Raw genomic sequence first — 25,213 nt, 5'->3', positions numbered from 1 at the left:
ATAGTTTTTGACGTCTGAATTAAACTCATGGCATTGATCAAATTTAAATATACAATTGTTAAATTGATAAGGTCTAGAAATAGTTTGATACATTTTTAGTCTGCATTTATATAATGCACTGCACCACACTGAAAAAATATGCATAGCATTGTAGTATAATGACCCCAAAGCTTGCCATTTATATTTAAGGTTACACAAAACAAGTGGCCCAGGGTCAGAACTGAGATGGGTGAATTGCCACACAAAGCAGCAATGGCAGCTAGACTATAGACAGACTTGGGTTAAATACATATTTGGTTAGGATTCAAATAATTTTCTGTGCTCTACTGATCTTGCCTCATGTAATTGAGCCTGCCAATATGACCAGAAGGTTGGGTCTGCAATTTTTCAGAGTATTTCATTGGTTCCAATACACCGGACAAGATCAATAAAGCATAGAAAAATATTTGAATCCAAAACAAATACATATTTGACCCAGGTCTGACTATAGATACAGTAGGCCACACTGCAACACTGGAAGGGACATGTTCTGATGGGTACATGCTCAAAGAACATTAATTTTATCATAATTATGATAAATTCAACATTTTCCATTGATGAAACTCCTTATATACTTTTCATAATAATGAAAGTGATTGCATGAAATACACGGAAAAAAAACAAGGCAGCTGTCTTGGTAAAAATATGGGGGTGGGGCTCCAGCAGGTCGAATACATCTGGTATCATTTGCTTCTCCCTTTGTAGAAGACTCAATGTGTCGAGCACAGATGTGTCGATCATTTCCCGTGATTGGCGTCAGGTTATGGGGTACTGAGACTTCAGTACATACCACACATTAACAGACAGTCATGTTCACTTCAATAAAATCGAGCTATTTCAGAAAATGCCTTGCTCACCATCAGCGCAGTATGCATTTTGGAAACAAATTTATCGGAGAATCCGCGAAAACGCAGTACCACCAGATTCTACATAGAAGGCGAGAGCACCCCTCGACAGAAAACGGAAAGCTTGTTTTAGGTTGCTGGAGCAGAGTGGACATCCACACGTCTTGCCTTCAGTATGGCAGCAAAAATTTATTCAAGAAGTTCGCAAATAAATCGAAGTAAGTTGGCTTTATGGCTGGTGGCACCCGTACACGGATCTCGCTGGTTTTACCTTCGTGGTTGATTGCTAGCGAGGTGTGGCTAGCTAGAGCTATATACGTTTCGCTCCGTTTTTAAACTGCTATGTTGTTAAATTGATAGTAATGTAATCTGAAAAAGGAAGCGACAACTTGCCACAAATCAAATGGTTGCATTCCAAACGTCCTTCCAGCAGTTGAACTTCTGATTTTGAATGTATAGTCTGTGACCAATTCCTACGTAGACTAATTCAACTTGAAATTCAGTTGGATGTGTCCTTTTGAACACTGTACTAAATGAATAATATGTACATTACAGAAAGAAACTGTGGTATGAATCCCCTATCCTCGGTCCTAAACAAGTAAGTTGATGGCTGGTAGTTTGAGCGATCTGGCTAATACAACCCTTCCTGTTGTTGCTTTTCATGCTGTAAGCATCCCTTAATATCAGTTGATGTGTGATAGATTTCGCCGTCCAGTCAGACTGGTCCCTTGCAGCTCACCAAATCGAAGAAACAAAAGCAAGAAAGCAGCTTGCGAGCGAGAATCCTCAACACGATTTTGTTCAAGGCTATCAACGATTTTCTCAGTTCACATGAAGTCAGTGCGGAAGTCTACAACCTAAATGTAGAGATTTCTAAGGTAAGATTATATCTCTCTTTTATTTTACGCGCCATTAAACGTACAAAATTTTATTTTAAACCATCCATTTTATGCGCACGTTATTAAATGATGGCCACAAATATCGCATTTTTTAATATTGATAGATTTGAGGACAAGGCACGATAATTACAAAATACAAATGTCTTGAAATAGCACTGCCTTTGTGTTCACACAACAATTCCAATGATATTGTCACTGAAGTGAGCTAGTTTGTTTGTCCAGCCATATTGAACATTCAGTTGTAGTAGTGTGAAAAAGAAAACATTCCCCTGATTAGATTTGCATTGCATTTCGGCGTAAGACGTGCTTATCCAGAGCAACTAGCAAATTACTTCTCACATGCAATACATTTGTACAGCGGGATATTTTATTGAAACAATTCGGTTTAAGTACCATATTCAGTCGTATCAACTGAACCCCTGCTGGGACGCTTACAACCTTGATATGTATATATTGTCTGCCCTTTGATTGCAACAGAATTGGAATAGAGAATGTTTTTTGGGTTTTATTTATTTTTTATCAGTGTTAAGACATGCACACATTTCCATTTGTGAGTTTGTGTGAATGGATTTTGTGCCCCTTGTGTACCCTAAAAATGTAACAAACCAGGCATTGTTTTTGTTGGTTTATTTGTTGATCCTGAATACCTGCTAAAAAGTAATTTAAAATAAACCTTTTCCAAGAAATAAAACATTCTTAAAATTTTGAATTTTGGTTGTACTATGATTTTTATAAAATATTATTCTTTACTTTATGCAGTTTTCTCTGAATCGTCATTTAAAATAGTGTTTCCTTGTATTCCTGCAAGGTCTCATTGCCGGCTGATTTTTCCAACTGCCGTGTTTATTGGAAGACAAGTGGGACATCTGAAAGGGACAGTCTGATTCAGCAAGTATTGGACAAAAGTGCCCCTCGTCTACGGTAATGCCTGTTTGAGCAAGTAACATATGGAAAATATATTATGTAATTACTGTTAGTTCAAGTAATTCACATGGATGGTTAAGCAGAGTAAGTGAATAATTATGCTTGTTTATGTAGTACATAGGTTAGATAACATGAAAAGATGGCTCCATCTTGTGATTTATGGAGTGTGATTTAATGAAGCTAATGCATTTCAGCATTATCTAAGCCAATATGACCCATTTTGAGCTCTTGTTACATTCCTATTCATTATATAAGCATTCACAGGAAGTACACCCACTAAGACATGTTTGTGTATCATAGGACATTGGCAAATATACACTCCTGGGCAAAAAAATGGGCCAAGCCCAAAATGGCAAAATATTAAGCTTTTAATGGTCTTAACAACAAATCATTGGTCAGAAAATTAGCAAGAATCAACAAGCATTGTTTCTCCTTAATATTTTTTCCATTGAGTTCAACAGGAAAATTAATCAGGAGAAACAACGCTTGTAGGATCTACTGCATATCTGGCAGCAGCACGGTGGTTTGAGGCTCATTTGATACCTTGGACCCTTGATGGCTTAAAGCCATTTAGCCAACAAATGTGTTCCATACTGTATCAGCATAATTTACAGCTGAATCTAGTCCCACCCCCCAATTCCCATAGAGATCCATTCAAACGCTAAGAGTTTTTGTATCGCTTGTAGGACAACCTGAAAATAAGATATCCAGACTCCGATGATGTTGATAGGTCACAGACATCAGGAAGTCATGGCATGCAAATGATATGCAACCAAATACAAAACATGACTCTTTTATTTGACGTTATGTTAATTTGTCTACTGTATAAGTGAATTTCCCTGTTTCTAGCTTTTCCCCAAACAGTTCACTGTAGCAAAAGTAAACGAGCAAATGGTGACCCAGGAGGTCTCAGGAGTCCATTTGTTTAATTCTTGCTAATTTTATGACCAATTATTTGTTGTTAAGACCATTAAAAGCTTAATATTTTGCCATTTTGGGCTTGGCCCATTTTTTTGCCTGGGAGTGTACAACTTTAAAAAGGCCAACAATTTTTGGAAACAAACTTGATTTTTTACTTAGGGCATCTCTAGTGACAAACATTAACAACCTATTAACGTCATTAGTACTGATATAGTAACATTGCCAGAGTGGGAATTAAAAATGTATCACATGCACAGGAAAAAAATATTTTAAAAATAAAATCTATCTAGCGTGTGACATCGTTATAGACTTCATTTAAATTAAGAACTTTCTCTTTGAATCTTGCAATGCTACAATGGCTTTGTACACATTATAATCTATAAACAACACAAATGTTGTTCACCAAAAATTATTGGCTCAAAGAAACGAGTAAATGTTTTGTTGTGCTTCAAGTCTGGGTCATCCTCTGTTGCAGTCTAAAAAAAAAAAGGCCTTGTAATGTCTGTGTTTATAGAACGCAGTATATATCAATCATACCAGATCTGTGTCATGCACTGAAATTCTAACATTCAGGCGTATAACTGTGTTGTAGGCACCTTCTCATTTCACACCAGGTTCTGGGAAGTGTTCCTCCCGTGGTATTCCTGAGAGACAAACAGTATGCTGCCCTTACTGAGGTGCAGTATAGCTTTTCTCATCTTTTATCCTTTATTTTATGCCTGAATTAAATTCTTTCTATAATTTCTTTGTGTGGTCCCTCAGCCTGTTTAGAGACTTTTTGAAGTAAGCTTTGTTTAGTTCAGGACTAAAACTAAAAGCATTTCATTATAATTCACCCCATTACCAGGTAGAACATCTTCTCAAGATAGCTGACTTTGGTGAGAAAGAAAATACTGACGAGATCAAGAATAATGTGAAAGATGGAGGGTGAGCATCTTTTGTATTTTTTCCCCATGGAGCATTTAAAAATAATGTTTGTTCTTTTTAAGTTTATTGATGAGGTTAATGGTTGAAATTGAGCTGCAAGTATAACTGGCATTGGAAGGGTACCATCTCCCATCCTATAGTGGGGCATAAGTCAAAAATATACAGCATATATTGCATGCTTTATGCCATTTAAAAATAGACATCAATAATAGTTCCTTCTCTTCACATGCATACTGTGAAGAACAATAGCAGGTAGACCAATCTTAAGACCAGTGCGAAGGTTAAGTGATCAAACAGGTCTCTTACTCAAATGCTCGCACACCTTTTCTTTTTGGCGTGTTACAACACCATGCCATAACACACAGGCACTTTCCTACCAAAATGAAGTGATAATTTGGATGCATCGTTTTGATAAACCTTTTCTGGATGCTGGAATCGGACTTCACTTGCCATACCCACCTGTAAAAGTGACGGTCAAGCGACCTCCTGTTTTCCTTTTTTCGGCAGAAAGTCCCTTCAAAGTGCCACAAAGACATGAGATTTTTATATATTAAAAAAAAAAACACCTACTCATACTTTGTGCAAATTTGAAAGTTGTTGAGATACAAAGATTACTGGGATTTCTTCAGCCTCACACCTGTTAAGCTCTGACGTCGCCTGTTAACATTTCTTCAGGGAATCTGCCCAGCTGTCCGATACTTCAGAACAGCCTGTCACTACAAAAAGAGCTCTTCCGTTTGGCATTGATCATGAGGCCCTGAACAAACAGATCCTGGAGTACAAGAGGGGGTCACAAGAGTCCTTATGCAAGAACCCTGCACCCTCAATCACTCAGCAGCAGCTAGACGTGCTGCTGGAACGGAGGAAGCAGAAACTGATTGAGAAGAAGAAAAAATCCAGACGGCCTGTGGATAAGGACGTCACCCCCCAGGCCTACCTGCAGGCCAGGTACGACCAGGAGACGGACGCTGAGGAGGTAGAGCATCCAGAATACGACAACGAAGAATCGGAGGTGCCGGAAGTCACAGCAAGAGATGATCATCGATCATGACTTCAAAGGATTGCACAGGCGATGGTAACTTAAAGGCTTTTTTATTTAGTAAATGCCCATCCTTTGTAATGTATAAATATCATTAAAAGGAGTCATTTAAGTGTAACTGCCTTTGAAGCTGTAATTTTTCTCTATAGATGATGCAGTAGTGAATGCTGGCCAGCCTACACACAAAATAACAACTAATTAAACACCGTGAGGTCTGAAAATAGAGGTAAAAGCACCACAAGATAGTGGCACATTTCTCAGGCAGACCCCTCTGCTGCTTGTGATGATGGACAGTATTTCAGAAAGAAGAAATGATACAACAAATTCATTTGAATAACAGCAGACTGGACAAAAAAAAAACTATGATATGTATAAATATTTATACAGATAAAAGTATATAGATGTTTTTTCTAACCCTGTACAAATAAATACAATTACTTCTTGGGGCCATGGTAAAATATTCTGGTGTTTGTTATCTAAAAATCATAAGATAGTTGTGGCATCCGATCCAGCGAGAGAGTTGGAGTAGTCTCTGCCATGTATACTGGTGCAGAGAGCACATGCACCTGGATTGTGTTCATAAATCAGCCCAGGTGTTTAAAACGTGTGCTCCGGCCTGCACCACCACACACGCTCGGGACAGTCAAAGTGGACGTAACAGCTGAGGTAGCTGAAAAGTTGGCCAGCTGAGACAACTGAAAGCTGAAAAGCTTTCACTGTGTTGTACATTGCCCAGAACCCGTGAGGCGGACAGGTGAAGATTTTCATTTATTTGATTTCATGTCTATGTGGGTGTGGAATGGACTCTATTTGACAAATTGTTGTGAAAACCTGGAATTGCCTTCCCTTCCAGGGGTGTCACACTGTGTGTGACGATAATTATCTCAGGATTTCAACAATATCAAGGTTGTTACTTGAAAGGTAACAAATTCCAAAAATACTTTATCATGGCTTACAGTGTAACAAAAAAATCTCACTGTGATCACGTTTATTAAAAAGTATAAAATACATTGTGATTTTTTCAAGAATTAAGCCCTTTATAAAAGCCAAACAAGGAAATGACACATTTCAAATCAAGTCCTTTTAATTTGTGTGTGAATATCTACAACCTGACATGGATGTCAGTTTCAGTCATATTGGCGCGATGTAGATGCAGAAATTGTAAAACTGGCAACCTTCATTTGACAGAGGACCTACCTACCATTGTTTCAATATGAACACATGATAATAACACAAACTGTGCTCTTATTTTGACCACGTACCACAGCTGCAGTATGTGATTGGGAAGAGCGGAGGTTGTGATGCCAGCCCAATTCAAGTCAATCTGGTTCTTCCGTTTCGTGTTAGCGGTTGGACAGTTTAGACGGTCTCCACTGTCTGCTCTTCCGCTTGCACTGCTTCCTGGACGTAGACAATGAACTGCGAGGCGTCCTCACCCTGAGTGTACACTGTGACCGTCTCGATGCCTTCCACATCGTCAGAGGACACGACGAGGTGGTGCTCCTCCCCCAGCCCCATGGAGGCCTGCTGAAAGGCGTCCTGGATCATCACTGTGTGGTTGGCCTGCTGCTCCTCTTCTGCCACCTGTGTGATGGTACAGGGTACTCAGATTGCTTTTATTGCTCAAGGGAACACACAACAACAGTTATTATTATTACTACTTGCTTTACTTAGTCAGTTAGTTAGAGCAGCCATGTGCTAAAGGCCTGAGTTCTCCAGTTCAAGAAAAGATCAAGTATCAGAAGTACTGAAGTTTCTGTTACAAATAAGAGTGACAGTTCTCACCTGTTCCACTACGGTCACTGTGCCAGGAGCCATGGCAACCACTGAGGCAACGGTGGCATCACGATTCTCTGATCCAAGTTCAATGATCTGCTGGAGAATATTGACCGCTGCGGCAGGATCCAGTCTTTCCCCTGAGGCGGTGGACACCACACCTGAACAAATCCCAATGAAAACCGAGGGAAAGGGATCAGGCATTGCACTAACATGCCGTATCCAAAAATAAGAGATGCACTGAGGACTGGGATATAACCACAGTGACGTTTGTGTGTCTGGCCCGTTTGCGCACCATTTTCTGTGTTGTATCGTAAGTCCTGGAGGGCAGATACTGCAGCCTCAGTGCCCTGCAGGTCCTTCGTCTCTGTGATGTGGAGGTACTGGGTTGAGGGCTCCTCTAACGATTCCATCATCTGGGAGAGAACAGACATGCACAGAAAAAACAGATGTAGCCAGATTTATTCGACAACCAATATCCTTGTAGGGTCCCAATGGCACAGGATCACCCGTCTAATCATACAATTAGTGGCTAATTGTGACTCATTAAGGCAATTCATTTTCTTAACACATGGAGAAGAAAAAGTAAGCATGGATGGAATGTCACAAAATACACACAAAAAAAGACACAAGGATGGATAAAATAAGCAATTGGAATGAACCCACGGTTCCACTGACCTCATTCTGACAGATGAAATACAGGTGAGAAAACTACATTGGAAAACATGGTGACCCCTATTACAAGAAAAACCTTAAAACAATGACCATGTAAGACAATCTTAGTTCTTATACCTCCCACTGGTTGATCCCGATGCTATCGTTTTCCACCAGTTTGAGGCCATGCTTGTTCTTGAGGTGTCTGTTCATCTCCCACTTGGTGCCATACACATTGTTGCACACTGGACATTTTACACCACCTGGAAACAGAGTTTTTCCTTTTCATTGTTTTCCTACTCCAGTTCTTAAGTGAAACAAATGCGTTATACTAACACTGTCTGCATTCTTAAGACAAGTCTTCTTTCTGCTATTAAACTGATAGCTTGAAAGTTACAACCAGATTGTGGGAACCCTAGAACAAACACCCTAGAATCCACTTTGCTGCTATTAAAAAATAAGGATCAGCAAGGTCATTTGCTTTCTCAGTAATCAATGGTGTTCCAATACCAAGACAGCCATAAACCAGGCACATTAGTACCATAATCATGACCCATGAAAACAGACTAAGCTCGGAAGGTGAGAGACCCACCTTGCTGTTGGACGGCCACTGCAGCAGGTGGCCCGGGCCCAGCGTTACACAACTGTTCATTGGGGTGCTTCCTGTTGTAGTGCCTCTTCAGAGAGCAGGTCATGTTGCAGGAGTAGAGACAGTGTCCACAACGGATAGGCTAATTTGGCATACAGATCAAGACAATGAGACCTATCCCAATTCCTTTCCATTAAGATGGGCTTGTCACAACAGAGGATATTATCAGCAGGCTATAAAACCAAAGTAGCACATTTTTGCAAGGATCCTCAACTTTAAGCCAGGCCACGTGCATTTCGTTTTCTAGGATGTCCTTGCTTTTACTATTGTAATATATTAGGGCTTTCACATTTCACAATATCACATTTCATAAAAAATGTCATGATAATGATATCATGTCTATGCTAATATATTGCAATCATTAAAAAAAGTTATTACTCAAAATTCATCATTTACTTTTTTATTGTGTTCAAACACATAACTATCAACAGCTACATAATTTGAACTTAATTTATGTATTCAGCTGAGTGTCTGCAGTTGTTCGATGAAGTATAATTCAGGCTTTAGGCAAACATACGAGTAATACCTTGTACAACCTGCAACTGACCCTAACCGCTAATGCAAAGTGGAGACAGAACCCCCACATCCAAAACCACAATCTTAAATTCCTAAATCCAATTAAGAAAATTCAAGAAAGATGAATTCTTTCAACCGATGGACCACTTCTACTGCCTCTACCTTGAAGGAGGCATGTTGTTCCATGTGCCGCACCAGCTGGGGTTTCTGAGCTGCTGTGAAGTCACACTTAGTGCATTTAAACTGCCTGCCTGAGAGACAAAAACAAAGGCATGGCTATCATGAGCAGTTCCACATGCCACCGTCATGTTATTACATGCATTTCCCCTTTTGCACTTTCAGTGTAATGGAAAGGTGAACACGTGCATGCAAGTAAAAGACAGTCAGAATTGAGAGAATTGATTTCCTATATGCTTTGAAATATCCTAAAACATTCAACCATTATGAGCTCAAGCTCAAAGCTCCAACTACAAGCATCAGCTAAATTTAAAAATCCCCAACTATATCTGATATTTTTTTTTACAATAAAATGTATTTTTAAATAATGATAATAATGAAAAAAGTAGAAGACCATCGGCCATCTTACCATCGGCCGTGTGTATCAGTTTGTGGCTCTTCAGACTGCACTTGGACTTTAACTTCTTGCCGCAGAGATCACAGAGGTGGGTCTTCTCAGAGTTGTGCCGGTTCATGTGGACCTTTAGGTTGCTCTTACTGCGAGTAGCATACTCACACAGTGAACACTTGTAGGGCTTCACTCCTGAGATGACAGATAGGAAATTTAATACGTTAACAATGAAAACCAAAGGGAAATGGAAAAATGCATACCTACGTAATTACACGACTGTTAGGAATATCATGATAGGTAACTCCACAAAACAAATCTGAGACTTGTAGCGTAAGATCTCATTTTCCTATCCCTTCACTCACACATACCCCTAATCCTAACCCTAAATCTGGTGACCATAACACCAACTGTGCAGCAATAATGTGAAGCATTTAACACTGCCATTCTTCATTACTAACCCCAAACTCGACATACAAACTAAAAAAAATTCGACTCAGAAGACGTCTACACAACATATTTACTTTAGTTTACACACCATTTATTTCCATGTTTGAAGCTTTACTGAAGCAAAACTGCCTTGGCTCACATGCATGATGCCAGCATCTCGCCTGATTTTTCACATGGCAACATTTCATTTTGCAGTGGAGTCCCCGAAACACTGCTGATAAAATGGCACCTGGGCCTGGATTTCTTATAGAAGGGCTGCCTGTGATGCAGCATTAAGGCCTACCCTCATGAGCCCATACATGCTGCTTCAGCTCTGTGCTGTTCCTCAGGAAGTAGCAGTCACAGTAAGGGCACTTTGTCGCTCGCTTCCCGATCAGTCCCTTCAGCTGCGCCCGTCTCCCCAGGACCTCTGAGATGGTGTCCATGGACAAATCTGCAGAGGGGATTGCCACATGGATCAGTTAAATAAAGGCCTTACAGTATATCTTTCATTCCACATTCATGCATGCATGTAGATTAAATTTCATATCCTTGGTCCACACATGCATCTTTATGACATCACTATTGTTTGTTGGCCCGTCCAGTGAGAATATCAGTTTGGGATTTTGTTAGCAAATCCACATCCTTAACACATTCCCTCACTGCAGGCAATACATACATAATGTGGAAATTAAATATTTGTAGTTCAACCAATTATATCACTTTATAAACACATTCAACAGCCAACATTTTCCTAAAAGACTAAGGATTAAACATAAGCAAGTTGAAAAATCACTGATTAGTTCAAATTAGTCTCAAAGGGTTTTCTACCCTCAACTGCAATTTTCAATTTATAAATACTTTCCACGAATCCAGAGTGCCTCTGCATTGACAGATACATAGACTTTGTCTGTTTTTTTTCCTGTTTCTCACCTGGATGGAAGATCTTGATATGGAATTTAATGAGTTTGTCCTCAGAAAATGACTCGTCGCACACAGGACAGTCATACATTCTCTTGTCCTGGAAAAAGCAGGCATTTGAACACACATGCAGGCACACTCACAAGGATTAGAAACAGGCAATACATAAAAAATACATGCCCTGATAAAGATCTACCAACACTTCGAGATTTAAAGTTAACTACAGCTGTGGGGATGGCCAATGACTTGTAACATTTTCATAGAAAAGTAAGAAATAAAAACAGGCTACTCAAGTTAGTTTGGTAATTTTGCCAAATGGATATCAACAAGGACTTTCCTTTCATGGCCCTAATGACTGTACTGTAAAACAGAAATATGACAGTGTATTGCTAATCTTTCATACTATATATTTGCAAGATGACGCATGTGTAGAGGAGGGTCTTGTGACTCACTACTTCAGAGTGGATCCTGAGGTGGGTCTTCAGCTTGTACTTATCAGGCGTGCAGTACTCACATCCCTCACAGGGACACTTCAGCAGGATGTCACTGTGTTTCTGGATCACGTGCCGCTTCAGGCAGTTCTTTGTGATGGACGAATAGCTGCACTGGGAGCAGTAGTGTAGGTGCTCTCGTGTATGCGTGCGCACGTGCATGTCGTAGTGCACCTGATACCAGAAAAGTTTACCTGCCAAGGGTAAAATAAGGTGGGGACTTCAGCTGAAGTGCTAACGCTGATTTCTGTCGCAAAGCCTCTGAAATCAAACTCAAGACAGAATGGTCGTGGATTGTCTGTGCTTTACAGCAGTTAGATCACAATGACACAAAATGGTAAAGCAGCATCTCTGAACTGAACTTTATTCTCCTTGCTCTCTCTGCTGCACTTGTTACAACTGACCATCAGGTCCTTGAATCAGGTCTTACAGAAACTGTTCTTTCCCTATCTTTCAGACTGCTCCGTTCAGGCAGCCCGGCACTTCATGCATTCAAGTCGTGTCTGATTCTCATAAAAAGCAGTTTCTGAAAAAACGCTTTAACAACCCTCCTAGGCAAATAAGCTCATGATTTAACACATCGTGTAATGTTTCTCCTTCTCTGTGGTAAATGGCTGACCATGATGACAGAAAATAAATATGATATTGATAAATAAATAGCATTTTCACAATTTCTGCAGTTTTAACATGGTCAATTGTTGATAATCACATACGTCCCACAGCCTTGCCATAGGAGTCCCTCACGGATTTGTTTTTGGCCCCCTCCTATCTGGTCCCTGCCTATGGTGCAGTAAGTGCAACTGCACCCTCTCATCTTCAATCTATTATCAAACCCTACCCTCCTGCTGGACCACTTCTCACCCTCTGTTCACCTTTTTGACCCCTCCCTAAAGAGTCCCTCTCTCTGTTACATTTATTTTCTATTCCCATTCCACGGTGCTGGAATGAGCTCCTCACCACAGTCAGGACAGCCAGGTCACTGTCTTCTACCGCAAACTGAAAACACACCTGTTTACACTGCATCAGAGCTCAACTAACCGAGCTCTGAGCATTTATTATCGGGTTAACAGCCCTACATCTAGCACTATGCAGCAACAAATCCATTTGCTATTCAATAATAGTATTAACAAAAAATAGCAGCACAGACCAGTGTACATTTTTATCAGCCTGAATGTTTTCAGTACATCTGGATCAATTCAGAATATTGCCTAATAAATGTGGGTTCCATATCATTACCGCAGTATTCACACTCGAGATCTCCGTAGACTTTCCTTATCCTTTCGAAGACTTCCATGTTGAGCTGCCGTTTCTGCATGCTGTCTATGATCTGCCTGAACGCTGTCCTTCCCTCTGAGGGAACTAAGGCCGTGCCGCCATTCTCTCCAGGATCACCACTGGGCTGCGGCTCGGCTGTCATCACCAGCCTCATGTTCTCGCTCAGGTGGGAGGGGGATGAGGAGCTGGTGTCTTTCTCAGTCTCTAGGAGCTGATTGCATGACGATTCCTCTGGGTTAGTCAGGGGACTCTTCTCCAGAGGCACCTCAGGAGGTTCTTCAATGGGCTGCAAGACCATGGCAGGGTCACTCTCAGTCTGAGGGTCTCCTCCATCCTGTGACAGCCTCTCATTGTTGGCCTCAGGGGTTTTGTCCTGGATCAGAGTCTCCTCAGTTGTGTGGGCTTCGCCGGCTGGAGGGACGCACACTTCTTGAGGGAGCCCTTCAATCGTGTCAGTGAACATGGCGTCCTGTTCCAGCAGCTGTGCCTCCACTGCCAAGCTGCTGGAGCCCTGGTCTAAGGCCACTTCCCCAGATGAGCCCAAGTCGTCCTCGCACTCCGCCTTCATGTTCAGGAGGGACAGCTCTTCTGTCATCTGTAACTCCTCCTGCTTCAGCGTGTCCCGCTGGAGGTCCCCACCCGGCTCCAGCAGACAGAAACTGTGGTTGATGGATTTGGCGAATGCAGCCGCCTCCTCCACCTCTGGATGGGCTGCCCGGAGGTGTGCCTTCAGCCGGATGGAGCTGACCACTTCCTGCAGGCAGAAGGCGCAGACGTACACAAAGGGGTGCTTGCGTATGTGCACCTGCAGAGCCTGGAACTTTGCGGAGCCGTGATCGCAGAGCTCGCAGCCAAACGGCCGCTCGCCGCCATGCACCACCATGTGGCGGTCGCGCTCCAGCTCGTTCTTGAACTTGCGGTCGCAGACAGGGCAGTCGAAGAGCAGCTGCCTCTTGCCCTCCCGGGTCTGGAGGTTGAGCTCTTCGTAGGTGTCCCTGACCTTCTTGTCCTCCATTTCGTGGCTCTCCCGCATGTGCTTCAGCAGGCTCTTGACGTCGGAGTACTTCTTCTTGCAGAAGCGGCAGTGCTGCTTGATCTTCTTGTGGACGCGCTCCACGTGCACCCTCAGGTGCCCTCTGCTGAGAGAGTTGAAGGAGCAGTGCTCGCAGCTGAACTTCTCGCCCGTGTGCTTGCGCATGTGCACGATGAGGTTGGCCTTGATTGCGCTGGCATATTCACACTGGTGGCACTTGTAGGGCTTCTCGTTGGTGTGGATCCTTAGGTGGGCGTGCAGGGAGTGCTTGAACTTGAAGAGTTTGTTGCAGTACTCGCAGGTGAAGATCTTCAGCTGCGTCTGGCCCAACCTGTTTTGATGGTGGACAGAAATGTGTATTTGACACAGAGACTAAAATGGAAGACAATGTGTTTTGCCACTATTTCTGTTCAGAGACAAAAAAGATGCTATTATTTTAAGACTGTAAAATGCCATTCTGGTGTATGAGACATACTGCTGTACAGAATTACCTGTTTGACTTCAGTGGCATTTCATAAGCAGCTTGTTGGATGGCATATTCCTGGTAGCCCCTTTTGATCCCTGCAGCTGGGTCACTGGAGTCAGGTTCTGTGGAGGGAGTGGGGTCTGCAGGGAAGGCCTCAATAGGAACAATCTTCGTGGCACCTGAATATTTGGACAAAAATATACACCTTTTCTGTAGCAGTTGTCACGTTATTTCCCAAATTCCATATCTCCCCTCTGAAGACCACAATCAGTAGTGCAAATAAAACATTACTGAATGAGCTCTATGTTGTAGTAACAAAGTAACATACCATAGAACCAATTAAATGTGCTTACAATCAGTTAAATGTTTTTGCTGATCTGCTTATATACACTTTCAGGGACATGAAGGCCTACACAAGGCACTCTGCTTCATCCACAAGGCAAAACAGTGTTAGCAAAACAGCCTTCAACTGATGTCAGGTTCTTTCTTTTGGGCTGTGTGGTGACTAAAAACAGAAAAGTAAACAGAAAACTAAGCATTTTATTTTAAAGACAGCAACCCCATACCCTGAATGGCCTCGTGCTGTGAGAAGTCTGATCTTCCTTACCTGGAATGGCCTCATGGGCTGTCAATACCACGCTGATTATGGGATTTTTAGCGCCGCCCCCGTGTTCCATGTCTTTAATGCCAGAGATCTTTTCAGAGCGCAGGGCTCGTGCTCTCTTCGCATTCCTCTCCCTGCCCTCCTCCCTGCCATGTGCTGCCAGTTTACCATCACGCGCAGGGTCTCCAGCACACAGAAACAAGAGCAATTAGATGACCACCTTTAAGACTCAGACATCATGGTAACAAAGCTTTCACTCTTCAATGTCACAGAGACCAGAGATCACATAACTCATTACATTACAGGCATTTAGCAGAGCGACGTACACAACTTTTTCCATGGTATTTACATTGCATGTATACAGCTGGACATATACTGAAGCAATGCAGGTTAAGTTGCACAACGGCAGTGTCCTACCCGGGAATCAAACCTGTAACCTTCAGGTTACAAGAGTAGCTCCTTACCATTATACTACACTGCTGCCCTAACTCCTAAGTACACAGCAATTCACACAATCAGCAATGAGTAGACAGGCCACCCCATAATACCATTGTCTTCCTCTTCGTCGCCCTCTTCTCCGAGCGTGATGAAGCAGATATGCTTCATAATCTGGCGTCTATTGCAGAACTTGCGCTTGCATTTCTTGCAGTCCAGTGAGTCACTGCTTTCATCCTGCGGCTCCTCTGTGGCCTGAGCCTGGTCCTCAGGCCCCTCACTAGGCTTTTCATTGGGGGGCGTGTCCGGCACAGCATCCTCAGTGCGAACCTTTTTGGTAGAGCCCTTAGGCCTGCCCCGTTTCCTCTTGACTGTAAAGTCTATTAAAATAAAGTTACCAAGTGCAATTTTATTGTTACGTATATAATCAATGAATTCTCGGCAGGCTCTCGCTTACTTACAAGGCTAATACTGTCCTGTGCGATACAGTAAGCGCATATCATGGGAGAAAATTTTTAAAAAGTACTGTTGGTATCAGAATAAATAAATATCAAGCTGACAAACAGATCTGCAATGGAAAAAAATGTAATAGCAAATACATAAAGAGCGATTGATAAATGTGATGTTTCACAGGGAAATGTTACCACATGGAATTTACCCTCCGTCCGACAGATAATTTGATTAATTAAAGAGCAGAGTCATACAACAAACTAGTATGAATGTCACCCTTCACTGGATACATCAATTGATCCATCATTCACTTCATTAATTTGAGCATTATCCCTAGTTTCACCGTAGTGGTCTTAAATAAAGCTCTTGCAGTTTAATAATCACAGGACAGTAGGGTTCTGATGTGATGTTTCGAGTATATAATTCAGAATGTTTAATTGCATGTAAAGTCCCTGATGCACATTTTAAATACATATCAACTCTGGATGTTTGACTGGAGCTCTCCTTCACACCAGAGCTGGGCATGTTCTGTAGCTGCTGATAGAACATCACAGCGCTCCTCTACCCTGGCTGTGGACAGCCCACAGGAGTACAAACACAGTTAGATTGGTCAATCTAAGGCAAAGCAACTTCCTTACCTCCGCCATTCTCTGGTTGGACTGTGGTTGATAAAGGTCTGAGTGGGATGATGATGTTGTCAGGAGTGACACCCTCAATGGTGTGGTTCTCGGAGACATGCGTGAGCAGCCTTTCTTGACTGGGAGAGAACAGGTTGCAGATTTTGCACATAAATAGTGAAGCGCCATCTGTGGGTTAGAGCAAAAGCATTCTACCATGACGACTTTTCCAGCGTACTCCATGAACACCATGTGACGTTAAGAGAAATGTGGGGATAATACAACATGCTATGCTGTCGTTTTTTCGTATACTGTAGTGATGACATACCATATCCATTAAATATAGATAAATCATGTATTTTGTTTTTGCAAACGGCCAACTTAAGACAATACAGAAAAGTCGCAAGGTGTTTTTCGTTGTCACGTCAGTTGATACTTACTGAATCTGTAATAAATATGGATTGATTATAACTCGAACAGGCTAAGATTAACTCATTACAACGTCACGGAAGCAACGTTAATTTGCTAGAGCTGACACATTCGTCAACTTGACAGAAGGATAAAATGAAAACTGAGCCAGATATATTCATAACAAATGTAGTTTGCAACGCATCTTGCTGAGTGCAGTCAACTACCCATCCCAAACGACAGTACAAATCAGCTTGCGAGCTAACAGCTAGCTACTTTTTTTCAAAAGCAGTTTCGCGACGAAAACTTGACTCGAACGCGAATGAAATACACGAATTTCATCATCTCAACCTATGACTCGCTAAGGTAATTACCACGAACCCAGATCGGCTATAGAAAATAATATCTATTAAAAGAAAAACTACAAACAATATATATTAATATATATATTTTTAAACAAATGCAATGTTGCATCTCTTCTCGCTGCACTTTCCGAACTGCCTACTACTTTTACCTAACAGCTCAACATCTAGCCAGCTAACTAGCAGACTAGTTATCTGCAACGGCGAAACACATTAAAGTTTTAGATGATGCCTACCTGCGTGCGAAGTGTCCATGCTTATCAGAATAAAATAAAAAATATTAAAACTGAACAATTACATTTATTTCAATCTAATAATTGAAATGACTCGTTTTATTTATATTGTTTTGAAGAGGCATTCTGTCGAATCTGCGATATCAGACATGGCGGATGAAGTCTCCTACACTTGGTTCTGTGGTGGATGCACCAGGACCGCCCACGTTATTATTTTTACAGGGCGCCCTCTCTTTGTGGGATGTATATGTGTTACAAAAAATGATGGCAACCTCGACAGCCGGCAGCCCTGAAAACCGAATCTGGGCTTTGCTATGATACGTACGTTTAAGGTTCAGGCCGAAAAGGAGCTAATAATCGCGAATTGTTTAAATTAAATATGCGTTACATCTGGATGGAGATCTATAGAGCACGATCTCCAGAAATGCCAGAAATATATTTTCATTTTAAAGTTAAGAACTAGAGAGAATTTTTTTTATTTGCATGTAAGCTAAAGAGTACTGTAAGCATAGATCTTTGAAAACTCATTTGTTCAATTTTGATGATCACAGTTATCATCCATTTAATTTATATAGCACTTTTCTCAGAACGTAAAGATGTTTTATGCAGTGAAAGAAACATCACTGTGTAAAACATCTTTACACAGTGCATGCACAAGATTTTGAAAAACAGTAACAATGTGCCACATTTAAATGTTAATTTTGAACGCACTGGGTTTGAATCTGATGGGGTTGTTGGATAGTCTGATGGGATTGGGCATTCCAAAGGTTTTGAGTTACCATAGAGAAGGCTCTGACTCCCAAGTTGCAATGTTGGGATGACTGGGCTGTTAGGTGAACCTTTGAGGAGGAGATCTGCTTCCTGAACGGTTGGTAGGAGAGGCTGTGGGTGAGTAACTTGGCTGCAGAATTCATTTGGAGTTCTGTTGCCATCAGGCACCGAGCCCACAGTACCATGCATTACAGTGACTCCCCTATACAAGTGATGATGAATGCATGGAAGAGTTTCTCAGCATCTGGGGGGGCTGAGAGAGCCTGACATGAGCTGTTTCTGAGGTGGAAAAAGGATACTTTCAGTCTGTCTTTTGCTCTTGATGTGGTGTTCAAAGGAAAGGGGAGAATCAAAACCAACTCAGAGATTACAGACCAGAGGAATTGGAGAGACAGAGGTGCTATTGACAGTGAGGGTGAAATTGCCCAGTATACCAGCGTTTTCCAACCGGTGTGCCACGGCACGCTCTGGCGTGCCATGAGGTGAGGTCAGGTGTGCCATGTGAAAAATCCTTTTAATAAAAAAATGGCAAAGTTCAAGTGAATTTTTAAAAACTTAAATGACCCAATCATTAAAAAAATGCCTAAATAAATATCATTAAAATGCCTATCACTTAAAACCCCCAAAATAACATTCAGGCCTACACTTGACATAAGATCAACACCAGTACGTTGCTTGCTTTTCAGAGTGGTGAACCATGAAATTCTGTAAATTTCTGGAAGTGTGCCACGGAAGAAAGAATGTTGGAAAATGCTGCAGTATACAATTAGAGCCAGGATAACTAGGGTTTTATCCCATTTGAGCATGTTGTTGTAGAGCATTCATGATTTGATTGTCTTTGTATCATCTGTATAGCAGTGAAAACTGAGACCTGGGGGTTGACTGTCAATACCTTCACTTCAGTGTTACAGAATGAGGATACTGAAGGAATCAGCACCACAGGATGTTAATAAACCATTTACTACCTTGACAAGGGCAGTTTCTGTGCTACACATTGGCCAAAAGTCAGAACTGCGTACAGGTCATAGCTGAAAATGATTTTTTGTAATTAGGATGCGAGTGCACACTCCAATACTGTGGCTGTGGGGTTGGAGATAGGACAGTAAACACAGAATTTATCTGGATCAAGGTTGAGTGTTTTTTGATACCAGCCTTTAACAATAGGGCACATTTAATAGGGCTATCAAACCTATTTCTTAAGGTGTCTACTACTGTGATGTCACACACAACATTGTCATAATGTCATTGAAGCCTGATTAATGATCATTGAAGAGTGCTAGTGAGTATTGATCTTAAAACAAATGCATGAATATAATGTACCATAATTAATTTTCATAGGCAAATAGAACTTTTCCTTTTCCAAAACAAAGATATGCTTGTTTAATATCTGAAAATATGCATGTTTAAGAGACCAGACTGTACCTTAGCCATTTCTATTATTTTATGCAAAAGTATATGAAAAGCAGTTGTTAAAATGACTAAATTAGTTTCACTTTATAGTTAGCCAGCCGGCAGCTATATTTACTGCAAATGGATTCCAAGTCCTTATAACTAATATAAGGTTTAAAGAAAGCCACAATTTATTTTTACAGTTGCTTTACTTTCTAAGAACCAAGACTGGTATGAAAATGAGTTTTTTCATGCCTCCTGCATTGGCATGTCTGAAAAGCTGCTTACTATGACCCCTGTGCATAAAACAGTGATGTCCCCAGATCATATATACCACACTGCAGTAAACAGATTATTGAATACAAGTCACATTGTTTAGGCCCATTCATTTTTATTGTGAAAACATAAGATCTTGGAAGCTAAACGCTGAAAAACATCTATAAAAAACTTTAAATGCACCGATTACACTTCAGAGCCACATACAAATGTATGGCTTTAGAATCAATCATTGAACATTCTCATTCAGCTTCAGTGAACCAAATGAGCAACATCACCTATACCCATAAACGCATACTATGGAGGGCTAAACTGTGGCAATGATGCATTGGGGAAATGTGCCAGCAAGGGTAATATACAAATGCATCCAAAATGTAACAATATATGCCAAAATACTTAAGGGTCAAGGAACAGCATATCATGAAGATGTATGAGTAGATTGTCCATTGAAACAACTGTAGTGATGCACTAAATAGTTTTTTTACCCTCCATTTTTATTGATTTTTGCAGTCCTTGTTGGACAATCTTGCTTGTCTTTATGAAGCAATCTGGAAAGACAGAAGCAAGCATAGCAGATAAAAAAGAGGAAGGGTCAGAATTTAAAAGTGATGTCCCATTAAAAATAATTTTTAAAAAGATTTTGGTCTATAGACAGGTAGCACTCGCGCGTCTCCACAGAGCTAGAGGAAGCCTACAGCAGCAAACATCCGACTGAAAGCTCCACCATTTCCAAACAGCTTCCAGTCGGGGATGTTTACAGCAGCAGACAACCAAGAGGGGGCAGGTTTGGGCGCTGCGGTACCCTTCAGGAAAAACAAACCTTAGCGTGAATTACTTCAGCAATTAATCAGGTGTATAAATAGATTGTGTGTAATGTGCAAGCTATGCAAATTTGTTTATTTTATTTTATATTCAAGTACTGAAATGGAAATGGGACTGCTGAGGAGAGATCTGTAAACACAGGACCACAGCAAGGCGAGAAAATCCTGCATTGTATGACTACGTCTTCAGCCCAAAAATATTTATATTATAAAACAATATACTAGGCTGGCTAGATATCTCAATGCTCAATCCACAAATCAAAACAGAACCATTTCTAGTGTCAGCAAAAAATGCATTCAATATATATTGGATACGTGCATGGAACACACTGGTGACCTTGAACAGTTCAATGATTAGACAGCCATGTGAAATTGTCATTTGTGAAAGGGGTCAGAGTAGAAAGTCTTTGCTTCGACAAGAGTCAAAGCAACACCCAACAGCTTACAGCTCATCAGAGAAACAACACAGCTGGTTAGCTGGTGAAAATTCAAGAAAGTGAATCCAATGAGCATCAACTCATTCAGCAGAATAGGCTGTAACATTAGTAAAGCAGAACATTTTTGGAATGCAGTCCTACAAGTTCTGAATATTGTGTAGTGGAATACTGGATCATTAGGCCTATTCAATAGGTCTTCACTTCTGAGGGATGCAGGAGGTAGAAAACTACTTTGCACTCTGAGATTAAATTATGTTTAGATCTGGTGATCGTGGAGGCCATGAAGTGTTCATGAAACCACTCTTGAATTTGTTAATCTGGGTATATGGGGGAGTTATCCTGCAGCATGGGGACATCACAGGGAAGCGTATAAAAATAAGTGGTTCACAAATATCTTTTTGCACTCGCAAAACAAATCTCTCCTGGAAAATGACTCAATGCATATGTATGTATCACCTGGCATGTGTGAAATTGCGTGCATTCATTTGTGGATTTGAGATAATCTTCACAGCACGATTTGCACATAAATCTACAACTAGTTTTCTTTTTTTCTCCACTGAGCTTGTTGATGCTGCTGCTGCCCCAAACCCAGTCAGGAATGAGTCAAGAGCGATAGGTTTCCCCCGCCTGAAATTTAGTTGAGCAGTGCTCCAGAGAGCCATGAGATTTTTGCCTGCAGACCTGAATTGCCCAGTAAAGGTTCCTGGTCCAACTGACATTTTGAAGTTAGCTTCAAAAATCCAAATGTTCTTGAAAGACTCAGGAACCTGCATTGAGAGGGGAAAGATAAGAGTCCCCTAAGGAACTTTGTAGTTGAGCGCCTGTCCAACAGGATCCAAAGTGGTGACTGTATAGTTTTATACTGAGGCTGTACAGGATCACGGCATTGTCCTACCCAGGAATCAAACCTATGACCTTTCGGTCACAAGCCCAGTTCCTTACCCACTGTGCTACACTTCCAGTCTCCGAGGTGAAACCAACCTCACCAGGACAGAACCTGCCAGGCAGTCAGTAGGGGAGAACTGTGAGTAGATAAGGTCAGGGGGTGAGTAGGCACCACCATAACCAGGAAATAGTACTAGAACACCTCAATAAAATTTCCAGAGACATTTCCAACAATAACCCATGGAAAAAATGACAGAAACTAACAATAACCTCACCATCATGACTTTCTTTCTCACAATTACACCACTTAATACAAGAAGCATCAAAGAATCCAACAAGACAGCACAGTTTATTCCATTCTACCGCAGCACCCAGCAGACATCGTCTCCCACCAAAAGTGCAGAATTCCATAATTCTACTATGGACGATGTGCGGAGAGAGAAATGGAGAAGGGGTGACTCTTTCTGGTCAGGCTCCAATGTAGCCTGAGCCGATGGGGTCGGCATATTGACCAAAAATCCTTTTGTTAAGATTACTGGCAACAACATTGAAAGTAGGCGAATCCTTGTCACTGACATAAGTGTCGGGGTTCCCCAGATTAGTCAACGTGTACGGCCCAACTAGAGTCGCTGAGAGAGTCACCCTGTTCCTTAAACTCAGACCCATATTACAATGCACAATGCCAGTTGTCATGGCGTTAGGCAGGGGTGCTCTCTCCCATCCCTCCTGTACATAATTTACCTTGAACCATTTCTCCAGGCCATCAGGGTCACCCAGGCATTATCGACTGCCGAGCGCCATGGGAGGTCGGCACAGATAGTCACTATCTCTACTGTTGAAAGTGTTAGATGACATCTGTGCATTTAAAGATGCATTTGTGGATTTATTTGCAAATCATGCTGCAAGGATAGTCTCAAAAATTCAGACGAATGCATGTGATTCCACACGTGCCAGGCACAGAAAAAATACACATCATTTTTCTAGGAGGGATTTGTTTGCGAGTGCAAAAACATATTTGTGAACCAATAATTTTTATTTGTGAACCGGCTACATTTACGGGCCGATCAGCTACATTTGTGTGGAAGGGTAACATTTAATTGTGAACCAATTATTTTATTCTTAAGTCATGAAAAATATTTATGGATCTTAATTTATTTGTGGAATGTTCATGCTATTTATTTATTTGTGAGACAGTAATACCCCCATATGTAGCAGCGGGCAGCACACGTTGCTGAAGCCATCCATTGGCTTTCACCAAACGGAAATACGACCAGGTATAGGAAGAAAGAAAAGCTACGACTCAGGACACATCACCTTGTCCAATGCTCAGGGGTTGAACATTTGTGCATCTTAACAGGTCTGTGCCTTTATGCATAGTCTAAGCTAGCCTATAGGGTATAAACAGTTTCCGAATGGTGACCGAGCCATACATTCCAGCTTTGTTAAATTCAAGATTCAGATTTTGTTCAGATTGGGTTACAGAGGTGTCGGTTCAATTTTGTGGCAGTCTGTAGCCTAGTTCTGGGGTGTTCAATTTACACTTCCACTGTCTCTTTGTCGATAGTCTATTCGTATGTGGCATGCTGTCATACTTTTATAACGGTTCTCCTTACCACATTAAATATTTTGCACTTTTTGTGACCGATACGTCGCAATTCGGACACCGACTTTGGAACTCCGTTAATTCTCTCACGTAGCTTTCGAGACTTGTAAGACCCATCATAGCTGACACACGCTGCTGAGTGATATTTAACTAAATACAACTCACCTGTGTTGCTGCCTTTGCAAGTGTGACTCAGTTACTTCAAAGTTAAAGTCGTTTTTCAAGAAGTGTTTTCGTTTTGTCCAGCCCCTGCAGGCTATGTGACGTTTTGCCCCGCTGCAGAGTAGGCTAAGCGACTTCTAGTTACCTATATATTCGGCCTGACAGACGGAATCCTTACCACGACCTCCACGTCCAAACCACAATCCCGTTTACTTACTGTAAACCAGTTCAAGTCTCATAAAACAGCATCAGTCACAATCATAACGATTACATAGGACTGCTTTAGCCCATTTGAGATTCCTCAACTCCGCCATTCTGTTTCCTTCCGTCCCTTTCGTCTTCGGTTTGACCTTTAGTTACCCGACACTGATATTGACGTAATTGTCATGGAAACACAACCCCGCCTCTCCGCCTGCCGTACGCATTCATACGTAAGTCCGAGAAAGTGACCACTGATGAGCTAAAAAAATGTTAACACGCCCCTTTTATGTTGATCGACAGATGCAATAACCAATCGACTAAGCGATGATTTAATGATCATTTTTACGATTACATTTAATTTAATTTTCAATTGGAAAAAAATCACGTGGCGCATGGACAAGAAAAGTAGAACTGCCACTATACAAAACAGCTATTTATGTCTATAACTATGAACAAATGCTAGAAATGAATCCGTTAATCTGTTAATACGTACAGCCCCTGGCAATTTAACATTGGTGTAAAAACTGCTTTGGAGTTACCTGAAGTAACTCCACAGTAACTTGCTTTAGACCACAGACCTCCAAATGCTCATGCCAGCAATCGTAAAGCCAACTGGTCGTTGCAATCTGTATCTGAAGTATTCTTCATTGCACAAAAATTGTATGGGCCAACAAAAAAAAAAAAAACACTCAACTCCATAAAAACCGAAAAAATACATTAACCCCCCCCCCCCCCCAAAAAAAACCATAATATGAAATACTAAATCTTTATGCAATTCAACAAATAGGCCTATCTTACCATTGTGCTTCTGAACTGACATCTGTAATACTTGCTCAGTTATGCCTATGCTGTCCTCCCACATAGCTCTCATTGTTCCTAGAACTTTGAGGCAAAAACACGTTTTGCCAAGTTTGTAAAAAAAAAAAAAAAAACCTATGCTACTATTTTCCATAGGTTTTGTTGTCTCAAAACTTACACAAATGTTGACAAAACAGAAGTGCCTGATAACTTAATTAAATACATCAAGTAAATAATTTTAAAAGTGTGTTTTCTGTTTATTTAGTTTGCCTTTGTCTACTATTGCATTTTGTCTAAAGATCTGAAACAATTCAGGGTGACAAATAAGCAATAACAGGACATCAGGAAGGGAGCAAACACTTTTTCATGGCACTGTATTTTATTTTTGATGC

At 41.2% G+C, this 25,213-nt stretch overlaps 2 protein-coding genes across 8 annotated transcripts; one reads left to right on the top strand and one right to left on the bottom strand.

Annotated features, from left to right (window-relative positions):
- Positions 1-745: 745 nt before the first annotated feature.
- Positions 746-5,712, top strand: rbfa (ribosome binding factor A). The gene is made up of 7 exons (XM_035425658.1): positions 746-1,102; positions 1,440-1,482; positions 1,586-1,762; positions 2,592-2,704; positions 4,221-4,305; positions 4,476-4,555; positions 5,231-5,712. The coding sequence occupies exons 1-7, from the start codon at positions 849-851 to the stop codon at positions 5,604-5,606; spliced, it is 1,128 nt and encodes a 375-aa protein (XP_035281549.1). The 5' UTR covers positions 746-848; the 3' UTR covers positions 5,607-5,712.
- A 243-nt stretch (positions 5,713-5,955) lies between these two features.
- On the bottom strand, positions 5,956-24,188 carry LOC118231611 (zinc finger protein ZFAT-like). 7 transcript variants are annotated; one of them, XM_035425652.1, is made up of 16 exons: positions 23,826-24,188; positions 16,497-16,664; positions 15,522-15,788; positions 14,977-15,156; positions 14,395-14,548; positions 12,832-14,234; positions 11,557-11,789; positions 11,117-11,204; positions 10,488-10,637; positions 9,776-9,949; positions 9,352-9,440; positions 8,617-8,755; positions 8,163-8,287; positions 7,666-7,786; positions 7,380-7,531; positions 5,956-7,178 (listed from the first exon to the last, which is right to left on the bottom strand). In XM_035425652.1, the coding sequence occupies exons 2-16, from the start codon at positions 16,645-16,647 to the stop codon at positions 6,954-6,956; spliced, it is 3,651 nt and encodes a 1,216-aa protein (XP_035281543.1). In that variant the 5' UTR covers positions 16,648-16,664; positions 23,826-24,188; the 3' UTR covers positions 5,956-6,953. The 7 variants fall into 7 exon arrangements, with proteins under 7 accessions (XP_035281543.1, XP_035281506.1, XP_035281487.1 ...); XM_035425615.1 differs by lacking the exon at positions 23,826-24,188 and adding an exon at positions 18,258-18,786 and having other exon boundaries at positions 8,617-8,701; positions 14,977-15,159; XM_035425596.1 differs by lacking the exon at positions 23,826-24,188 and adding an exon at positions 18,258-18,282 and having other exon boundaries at positions 14,977-15,159.
- Positions 24,189-25,213: the final 1,025 nt, after the last annotated feature.

Source organism: Anguilla anguilla, chromosome 1 (assembly GCF_013347855.1).
Source record: "Anguilla anguilla isolate fAngAng1 chromosome 1, fAngAng1.pri, whole genome shotgun sequence".
Classification (NCBI taxonomy): domain Eukaryota; kingdom Metazoa; phylum Chordata; class Actinopteri; order Anguilliformes; family Anguillidae; genus Anguilla; species Anguilla anguilla.
Note: the sequence above shows the minus strand (reverse complement) of the source record. Positions and strands in the feature narration are given on the sequence as shown.

Excerpts from the sequence above, each read along its gene's own strand:
- rbfa (XM_035425658.1), top strand. The coding sequence starts at position 849 with ATGTTCACTTCAATAAAATCGAGCTATTTCAGAAAATGCCTTGCTCAC. Across the intron at positions 1,483-1,585 it reads CTATCCTCGGTCCTAAACAA|ATTTCGCCGTCCAGTCAGAC; the intron begins GTAAGTTGATGG and ends GATGTGTGATAG. Across the intron at positions 2,705-4,220 it reads AAAAGTGCCCCTCGTCTACG|GCACCTTCTCATTTCACACC; the intron begins GTAATGCCTGTT and ends ACTGTGTTGTAG.
- LOC118231611 (XM_035425615.1), bottom strand. The coding sequence starts at position 18,438 with ATGCATGGTACTGTGGGCTCGGTGCCTGATGGCAACAGAACTCCAAAT. Across the intron at positions 16,665-18,257 it reads GAGTCAGAGCCTTCTCTATG|ATGGCGCTTCACTATTTATG; the intron begins GTAACTCAAAAC and ends TCTAACCCACAG. Across the intron at positions 11,205-11,556 it reads TCAGGATCCACTCTGAAGTA|GACAAGAGAATGTATGACTG; the intron begins GTGAGTCACAAG and ends TGCTTTTTCCAG.